Source organism: Nanorana parkeri, unplaced genomic scaffold (genome assembly GCF_000935625.1).
Source record: "Nanorana parkeri isolate BGI_ZX_2015 unplaced genomic scaffold, ASM93562v1 scaffold106, whole genome shotgun sequence".
NCBI classification, from domain to species: domain Eukaryota; kingdom Metazoa; phylum Chordata; class Amphibia; order Anura; family Dicroglossidae; genus Nanorana; species Nanorana parkeri.
Window position 1 is genome coordinate 1,995,962 of NW_017306374.1, and position 10,265 is coordinate 2,006,226.

Genomic DNA, 10,265 nt, shown 5'->3' on the forward strand with positions numbered 1-10,265 from the left:
GTCATTTCCTTTTACCTCTGACCTTTCATTAGCTGTTCTGATTATTTCCTGCTTCCTCTGACCTTGTCTCACATGTAAAATTGTTGCAACATGGATCCATGGGATGCAGGCATGCTCCTGGTGATGGTTATTATACTGCTACGCCAAAGTGCTGTAAGGAGACGTCGTTTTTTTGGTGCACCCACTGATGAGTGAAAGAGATCCAAAGGGCCGGTTTGGGACTTTATATGCAGACCTTCGTGCACACCCCGACAAGTTTTTTTTCATACACCTGCATGTCGATATCCAGGTAGTAATGTTTGCTTGTTATGTTTTTATTGTTATTTTATTGTTTATTTTTTATTGTTTTTTCCACAGACAGGAAGTGACCAAGGAAGATTAGGTCATCACAGATGACCATAGAGTTTTTTTTTCTTTAAGGTTAGTTTTTTGCATTGAATTGCATTGCGCTGCGTTTTTGACGCGTTTACATGCGTTTTTGATGCGTTCCAGAGCAGGTAAAATAGGGCTTGCTGCAGTTTTTTTATCTGCTCTGGAACGGAACGCCGCAATGTGAACTGGAGCTAAAAACACCATTGGAATACATTGGACGCAGTTTTGATCCGGTCTGTAACTGCTCTGCAATTGCTCCGCGCTTGGTGTGAACAAGCCCTAAAAAGTATATGTGAGTTGTGTCAATACCGTAGTCATAACGGAGGATTTTTTTTTTAAACAACCGGCAAGCCAGATTAGATAGAGGCCAGATCTTCCGCAGAATTTCAAAAAACATGCATGCTCCTATCCTTCAATAATAAGCCCTACCCCAAACCCACAAAACTCAAGCCTATTTAGGACATCAACTACACCCATGTTTTTCTTTTTAAGGCCCATCACTCCAGGGAAACAAAAGCTGGAAGTGTCTCGGCAAAACAAGGACAGTTGTGAGGTATGAAATTTTCCTTTAGAACAGATCTGTGGCTTACAATAAAAAAAAGGTTTTCTGCAGTAACAGTGATTTAAGCCTGGACTTCATCTGCAGAAATAGCAATCCTACACCTCAGAGGGTTTTATTGTACGGTGAAATAGGCAAATAAAAAGAAGAAACAGAGAGTGCGAAGGCAAGAGGGAGACATCGGCTATAGCAGAGGAGGAAAGAGAACTCCCAGAGCAGCAAATAAGGCCATGCACTCCATAAGGCCTGAGGAATTTGTTTCCTGACACAGGCGAAGCGCCCGATCGCCGGGTTCACAACGTAAACTGAAGTCAGAAATGAGACGAGTAAAAAACATTGCTTAATCCCACCCCAGATAACTGAGAACTGCACAAGAACCACAAAGAAACTGCTTTACTATTTCTCGTTATTTGTTACTGAAAGAAAGAGATGAAATATTTATGAGATTATTCAATTCAAGATTAAGGAGCACTCATCTACAAAAATGTCTTTCAAAAGAACTGCCTGTTTAACCAATCAAGTTCAAACCTCCATTGGAAAATGGCAATTTAAAGCTGAAGTTCCGGTGTTCTATCGAAAGCTCCAACTCATGGTAATTTCCAACTACCTCACTTCCGGTGCTCAGAAAGACTGGAGCTCTGTACAGTTGCGGTGCGCATGCGCGCATAGCGTTTTCAGAATACTCGTCGAGCTTGCCACCAGCTGAATATTGTTAAAATGCAGCTGTACAGAGCTCCGTCAGTCTTTGTGTTTTGCAGTCTAATGTTGTCTGGTCAAAATCTACAAATTGCAAGTACCCAGCAGCAAGGTCGTTGGAGATTTTCGACGAGTTGGAGCTTTCGATAGAACACCGGAATATACTGTAAGCTTTCATTAAAAGATAAAGCCGTACTTGTGAACCTGCTGTGCAAGGATCTCCCTGCTACTATATCATTCCTTCCTTAATCTGTGCTTTTTAAACCTCTCCTGCAGCTTCTGAAATATTCCCCCACTAGTCATCAGTGGGCACAGCTGACGTTAGGAAGCATTTTTTTTCTCTGCTTGCATTTTTGGGCACAGCTTCCACAATACAGGCCTTTAAAGTGAATTTGTCAAATGCTAAAAAGTATTTACGCTAACAGCACTGCTGAGGTGTAGGAACCTTGGTGTCTTTAAGTACCTGATTTAAACTACAGATCACTTTCTTTGCCCTTGTGGATCCCCTGAATCCTAGCACCAGGCTGTACACTCTGTATCAAATTTGGCCAGGTCTATAAAAAGCCCCCTACCCTCAAATGCTAGGTACGACCCTGTAATCCAACAGACCAATGCCTGAACTTCATTGGCCAATATAGGCTGTAACATCTGATTACTGAAAAAAGGGGGCAGGTCTTAATGTAGACATGGAATAAGTTCATGTCCCACGTACAGCCCAGTCCTAGGATCCAAGGGCTCCACAAGAAATGTATTTAAAGACAAAACCGGCTACATAAAGGCATCCCAGGGTGCCAGTTCTTAAGTTTAGTTACTTCTCAGGGCCTCCTAGGCTTATGTAAAGATGAAATAATTTGGAGGGGGTACAAAATAGGAAAGTAACTCTTCACAAGCCACACAAAGAAATGTGTCCTCCATGTGAAAGTGAAACAACGAAAGAAGGAGCGCTACAACCCTGGAATACTGGGTGTTTAACAGTTAAACAGTTAAAAGATATAGTGTAACTATTGATGCAGACTCACTTTTGCAGTAGGTTTAGAGGCCCTTTTGTTTCATCTCTCAAAATCCTCCATCAACCACACCCAAGCACAATTTATCATGGAATGCACCAAATTTACATTGAACCACAACTATTTCTCATTTCTGGACAAATTTTACTTACAAACGAACGGGACAGCCATGGGCGCTAACTATGCACCCAGTTACGCCAATCTCACTATGGGCTATTGGGAAGACCACCACATATGGCAAAACAACCCTTATGCTAAACATCTAGTCTTCTATGGGCGTTATATAGATGACAGTCATCATCTGGTACGGTGCACCAGAAAACTTACTAGAATTTGTTCAACATTGCAACAACAACGAATTAGGTCTGTCCTTCACCCATGTCATCAGCACGAAAGAATTAGTCTTCTTAGATCTCGAACTTACCACCAAAAATAAACAGATCATTACCAAAAACCATACAAAACCCATGGGGGGGAATTCATATCTGCACTATCACAGTTGTCATCACCCCAGGTGGAAAAACAACATCCCCAAAAGCCAGTTTTGTCGACTGAGCAGAAATTGCACTGATAAATCAGACTATACTGCGTCCAGTCTACTTCTTACCAAAAAATTTAAAGACAAAGAATACCCTGATGAATTAAAATTAATTAATTATATATATAAAATAAAAGAAAGTTTTTTGTTTTTTTTTTTAAAGTTTTTTTAAGAAAGTGCTTTGAAAGTTTTTTTAAAGCTATTTAAGGTTTTTCCATACTGTCCACACCTGTTGTGCGCTCGTCACTCCCGTTGTTTTTAACCTCCATGTGAAAGGAATATTTTCTTCCAGTACTCAGCTTTATAAATTCTGACAATGGTCTTGTATTATTTAATCATTTGGAGGGGAATCTGACCTTCGTTTGTTCCAGCTAGATCTGTATTTTCTGCTCCTAGTGCCACTGGAGGGGAGCCATGGATTCCATTTGTTCGATAATTCCATGAAGACACTAAATAAAACAAACATATACCATTATAAAGGACATAGAAACCAAAGACGTTTAATATGTAGTAGCTGAGTAAACAAGAACTGTAACATATATAAAGAGTAAGACACAAATTGATTCTGGGGTGAATGTACCTTATGAATTAAAGTGTATCTAAACCCAAGGACAAACATGTAGTGTATTGAAGCTTACCAGTCCTTGATAAGGTGTCTGCATTTGTTTTCCTTTTATTTTCAAGCATACGTTTTCCTTTATTTTAACCTGGTGATCCTGCCAGTATCACACTTCCTGCACTAGGGTGACAACACTTATTCACTGTACTGTACCTATGATGGAGTATCAGTTTCACCACTGGACAGGGCTACCTAACACCTCCTTCTCCTCTTTTCTCCATAACATAAAGGTGAAGAGCTGTGTTGTCCAAAGAGAGTGCTAAGAACAATTTAACTGATAACAAATCAGTATAGTGCACCAATGGGAGGATCAAAAGTAGGCAGCGCATGCCACATCTGATGCACTCTAAGGGGGAAATGAGAACTGTATTTCCCATGACACCGCGTAGGGTTTCACAGGCGGTGCTCAGGGCTGATGCTCGATTGTGGGTGGGTCATGACCAGGTTCTGTGCGGAGATCACACCAGCCCACAGAAGGAACACGTCACCACACTGTTGTTGAGAAAAACAGCGGTGCATGGTTGCACAAACAGGAAGGTATCAGAGGAGCATTGATACATTATATATGAAAAACTAAAAGGAATGTCTCATGTTCTTACAACATACGGGCAAGTACCTTGATAACAGTAAGAAAATCATCCTGGCTGGAGGTCAGAGGTCTATAAAAAGCCCCCTATCCTCAAATGCTAGGTACGACCCTGTAATCCAACAGACCAATGCCTGAACTTCATTGGCCAATATAGGCTGTAACATCTGATTACTGAAAAAAGGGGGCAGGTCTTAATGTAGACATGGAATAAGTTCATGTCCCACGTACAGCCCAGTCCTAGGATCCAAGGGCTCCACAAGAAATGTCCACAGGAAACCAGCATTAACATGCAAACTTCATGAAGACTGCCCCTTGATGGGAACAGTACCAAGGACTCAAGTCTATGGAAGTGCTAACCATGAAGCCACCGAGTCGAGATTATGGTAATATAGTCAAATCTTCATTTTATTGGTTGGAAGACTGAACATTGCTGGTCAGTAAACGTCAAAGCAAAGGAGATTAAAGAAAAAAAAAGCAGAACATGCCTGTATGGTCCTTTAAAGAACCTTCCTTCATGTGAAAGCAAATTTTTCCAACTGAAACTACTAGTTAAAAAAAAAAAGAAGAGAGAGAGAAGATGGTGTGGAGTCAAAGACCGCACACTTGTACAGGCAGAGAAACGTTTTAATGAACAGATGCATTTTATAAGGTTTCTTTAAAGAGCGACCACTCGGTCTTCTCCTTCAGAAGTGTGGGAGCAGGTACATCAAAGCTTATGAAGTGAGCTGGGCCCGCGAGCAGCCGGAGACTTCATCTGATTAGAAGTTAAAGCTGATAAATCCAGTGTTATGAGTTACATGAATCCTGGGGAAAACTCCAACAGAAGCTAGTAGGAGCTTTGTCACTAATGAAAGCAAATGAAAGAAAGCTACAGGAATCGGATCACGCCACGGAACTGAACATGTCTTATGTTCTCATTTTCTCGGGTAAATCATGTTGTTTACCTTGAAGAGCTTGACATTCCTTAAGGAGGTACGGTCTTAAAGTAGATCTCCAGCCCAAACTTTTTGTAATATTTTGGACAAAAACCAGAGAAATGTAAAGCTGGCTATACACCAAGTAGAATATTTAAACAAAAAAAATAAGTTTTTAGTACGTTTGTGCGATTTTCTAATAGTTAATTGTGTATAACTGACCATCTATTTTGACCGTAGTGACTAGAGATAAAGCTGGGTTTGGAGCAAACTTGATTCATGCTCCTTCAATTTTAAATTCTTACTTGCAGTGTTTTTCCTTTTTCAGAAGTTATTTTGTATTGACTAGCAATGTCCTTTTGAACTTGCTAGAAAATTTGACTACTTCAAAAGAGTCAGTTCACTTGAAAAAACAGAAACAGGAACCATACCGCACTCCTTACCGGGATTCCCACTTGATGAGGATGGGTGCTCGAAATGACTGCGGATGGCACCGCCACACATGAACAATAGAAAAATGTCACCAGCACACCATAAGTTGAAAAAGCAAAATATTTTATTGCTAAGAGCTGTATCTCATTGGCAAGCGCTTTCGGGGCCTTGCAGGGTCCCCTTCATCAGGCTTAAAGATAATCTAGGGTTCCCTAGAAAAGCCTCCTCTCTACTTGCTCCTTCAATTTTGAACGTTTGCTCTATTTTCCAATAGTTAATCGGGTTATTTGACTATCTAGCTCGACCGCAGTAACTAGAGATGAGACTGTGCTTGGTGCGAACCCGATTCACCTGATTTCACCCAAACCCACTCAAAACTCTGACTGCCACTCCCGACCCAATCAGTGTCGGCAGTTGCAGTGGGGGCATTCCCTACCCCTTGTGACGTATAGCTGCAGGGCAACTGATTGGGTCGGAAGGAGGGAGTAGCAGTCCGAGTTTTGAGTGGGCTTGGGCAAACTGGGTTCATACCAAGCCTGGTCTCATCGCTAGTTACAACATTCAAGATAGATAGTCAAATAACCTAATTAACTATTAGAAAATCGAACAAACGTTCAAAATTGAAGGAGCAAGCAGAGAGGAGGCTTTTCTAGGGAACTGACTCTTTTGAAGTAGTCAAATTTTCTAGCAAGTTCAAAGGGACATTGCTAGTCAATACAAAATAAATGTATGAAAAAGGAAAAACACTGCAAGTAAGCATTTAAAATACTTGGTATTTCTGTGCTTTTACCTGCAATATTATAAGTTGATGACATGTTCTCTTCAGGCCCGGTGCAGACCTACTCGATCCGGGATCGCACGGTCCTGCACAATTACCTGTACTTTTTTTATTTTGCAATACACGACGCGCGGCTGTTTCAGAACACCGCGATCTGCCCGGCGCGACTGGGGTGCCGTTAGAAAATAATGGCACCCACAGCGCGATCCGTGCACACCTAGGCGACTCCTCGTGCACGATTACTGTGCGGTGAGGTGTCGCCTGGGTGTGCACCGGCCCTTAAAGGGTTTCTAAACCCTTTTGTTAGCAGTAGATATATGCAAAAAGTTTTTTCTAAAAAACGCTTTAACAGCGGTTTAAACTTACCCCGTTTTCGCCGCGCGCTCCCGCCCAAGAATCCTAAACTGCTCGGGCTGCCACAAAGCATCTTGGGGCGGGCGCATGCGCAGTTTGGATTTTCGGCCGGGAGACGAGCAAAGACGCAAGGTAAGTCTATGGACGCGTGCACCCGCATGCAGACACGGTGGGATCGGAAGTGCCAGCAAGGACAAAGTAGTCAGCGATGGATCGGAGAGCCGCCGCCGCACTGCAGGAGGGACAGATGAAAACATCAGGAAAGAAGAAGAGGAAGATCGGATTAGGAGACATCATTTAAGGTAAGTGCTGACATTAACATTGGGGGGAGGGAACATTTTTTTTTACTTTAATGTCACTTTAAGTGCTACTAAATGGCTGTGTTTACTACACCTTCTTAAAATGCAAGTCCATAAAGGTGGCCATACAGCTTACAATTATCGTACGATTTCTTTTGTCCCGTCATCGCACCCATCGCTCACAAACCGTAGCCCCCCCAACAGTAAAAACGGCACTTTTGCCAAAAAGGCTGCCGAAAAAGTGATCATGGACTCTGTGTCCTCAATCTCTTTTCCTATTCTAAAAGGGAAATATCAGGGGTCTGTTTAGACCTCTGATATTTCACCGAAGCCCCCCGCTGTAAAGTTAAAAAATTGAAATATTTAATTAAAATAAATAAAAATAAAATCTAAAAACAGGTTAAAAGGTTATTAAAAAAATTATTTTCGGTTTCGGTCTGACATTTATTTTTATTTTCGGTTTAAAAATTTTAACCTCTATTTAAAACAAAATATTTGACATTTCAGAAACGTTTTAAAGAAATTCCAAAGAAACAGTTGTCCAGACAGAAAATATTTATAGCTTTTAACGACGGATGAAATTATCTTCAACGCATGAGTCGAATGATAAAAATCTATTCTCCTGATCTTTAACATTCCAGTGGCTATTATTTGATCAGCATAGCACCGTATCAAGGTGCTGACAGCTTCAAAAGAATCTGTACTGGGGGAAGTAGCTGACACCCCCTAAAAAATACTACTCCCCTGGCTGTTATTTCTGGTCCAGTGGCTTCAGTAGTTTCTGAGTCCCTGACCTGGAAAAGCTACGCACATTAGGAGTTCTCACGTCACTTCAAATGTCTCCAAGAATTAAAGGTCACTAAAGGAGTTAAATCTTAAAAAAGTAACCTATCAACAGAGATCACTCAGCTGTAGATCCTCAAATCATCTCTGAATTGGTGGAGACACTGTCCTTCCTTCTGGAGGGTGGCTACTTTTGTTCCCCATGGTCCCTGTGTGTGTCGGAAAGTAGTCACCGGCTCCAAGCTCGCTCCCATGATGGACTACAATCTCACTTTTAGTTTACTAATTTGTAGGGATGCACCGATACCGATACTAGTATTGGTGCCTATGCCGAGTACTCGTCCAAATGCTCCGATGCCTAGCCCGATACTTTCTGTATCAGGAAGCCAGGCAGCACGTCATTACACGCTGTCCGGCTTCCTGATTGGCCGGGAAGCCTGCTCCGTGCTCCCTGTCATTCTGATCGAGCGGCTTTAGTAATTTCGGGGTCACTGACCTGGAAAAGCAACGCACATTAGGAGTTCTCACTTCCAATGTCTAGGGCTGCAGAAATTTTCATAACCAATTAGTTGCCTGATTATTTTTTTTCAACTAATCGATTGGTTGCATTAAAAATCTCACTCTCTCCCCTCCTCCCCCCAACCAACTAACCGATAATGAGAATAGTTGCCAACTATTCTCATAATCGATTAGTTGTTGCAGCCCTACTAATGTCTCAAAGAATTAAAGTGACTGTAAAGCTAAAAATGCCCCCCCCCAATACTGCTTTAAGGACTTACCTTATGTGATGCCTCTTGATCCGAACAGTTTCGTCCTTTCAGCGTGGTGCCGGTCACCGATCCACCACAGACTCCTCGGGTCCCAAGGTGTCTGTCCGACGTGTGCTCCCAGCTGCGTCCATTCAGCTTCTGCGTTGCTCTCCTCCTTTCCCCTCCTACGCTCTGGACTGTGCAAGCACCCGCCCACACTTCCTTCTTCACAGCGTTCGTGAGCCGGGACTTCTGCAGCAGGAGCGAGCGGCACTGACACAGGTAAGTTTGTTGATATTTGCCAACTTTTTTGGGGGTTTTTAATGTTGGGGCATATATCTATGCTTACTAGCTGTAAATATACACCAAAAAAGAGACTTTAATTCTACTTTAAAGCCAAAGGATGAGATTTGGATTGAATGGGAAAGATTTGGGCAACATTCACACTTGCCAATTACTCGATGAGACTTAAGTGAACAGCTGCGATTACCTACGGATGAGTACTCGCCCAAATCCTCAGTATGAGCACCGATACTAGTAACGGTATCGGTGCATCCCTAGTAACAATGTAGCTGTGTGCATGGGCCCATAATATACATTACTGCTGTGTTCAGAGTCCTAAAAAGCTACACAACGTACATATCAGACTGCAGCTTTTTTTTGTATATCCGTATGCCTGAACCTTTATATGTCATGATGTATTCATACTTTTATTTGTTTGCTTTATAATTGGATCATATTTCTTTTGCACATACAATAGTATCCTTGGCAATGCACGAGCATCCGATGCATGAGGCCTTGGATATTACTGTTATTATTATATGTTACTTCTCCCACTGCAAGGTAAGAAGATAAAAGTGTTATTTGCTTCTATGTGTTCATTTTAACAGGTTCTCACTGCAAACCAATATCTTCAATCAGCTTGGAGTTTTTCTTTATTGAATATATGTTTTACAGATAACGAGGATGCTGAAACCTGTATTGTCCCAAGAAATTCCTCCTGGAGTCGGTTTCCTTGGTGAGAATAAGCAGAGCGCAGAAAGCATTTTGTATTCTGATCCCATCCAGCTTTACATCATCTAATATGGCACTGCAATGTGATGAAGACACTTCAAGGACTAAAATGAGGGCTGAAAACTGATCTAATATACACTTATAAAACCTATAGGATTCATATCACAATGACAGCTATAACTCAAAGGGAAAAATCATAGAAAAATACAGCATCCCTATAGTATGGGGGCTCCTATGTGTACAGCCATGGAGGGTAGTACACAGGGTAGTTTATTCTTGTTCTGCATTTGATGTGTATGCATCATATAAAATTATCACTCCCCATCTCCCATACTGCCAGTAGTTAAAGCAGAACTTGTAGCAAAATGTCAGGTCCAGCCAAATTCCCCGGGCCCCCTCCTTCTTTCAAATGACTTACTGTTAGTAAGAGTAATTGCAGTCCATTGAAAGAGCATCTACTTGTGCGATTTCATCGGTCCTGCATTCCTCAGGAAGGAGTGACATCATGGCAAGCAATGCAGTATATGCTTGTGAATTGAACATTTTTCTTTACAAATACACT

The 10,265-nt window shown here is 41.7% G+C and overlaps 2 protein-coding genes across 3 annotated transcripts in view; both read right to left on the reverse strand.

Annotated features, from left to right (window-relative positions):
- The window catches only part of LOC108784279 (cytosolic carboxypeptidase 6-like), a 727,452-nt gene that overhangs the window by 367,082 nt on the left and 350,105 nt on the right, over window positions 1-10,265 (reverse strand). The gene's annotated exons all lie outside the window — the stretch shown is intronic.
- BEND5 (BEN domain containing 5) overlaps window positions 1-10,265 on the reverse strand; it is a 44,558-nt gene that overhangs the window by 7,636 nt on the left and 26,657 nt on the right. Inside the window, exon 4 of one of the 2 annotated variants that reach the window (XM_018553037.1) lies at window positions 3,529-3,621. The exons of the other annotated variant lie outside the window; for it this stretch is intronic. Within the exon in view, the coding sequence (XP_018408539.1) occupies window positions 3,529-3,621 (93 nt within the window). The remainder of the gene's footprint in view (window positions 1-3,528; window positions 3,622-10,265) is intronic. 2 annotated transcript variants of the gene reach the window in all.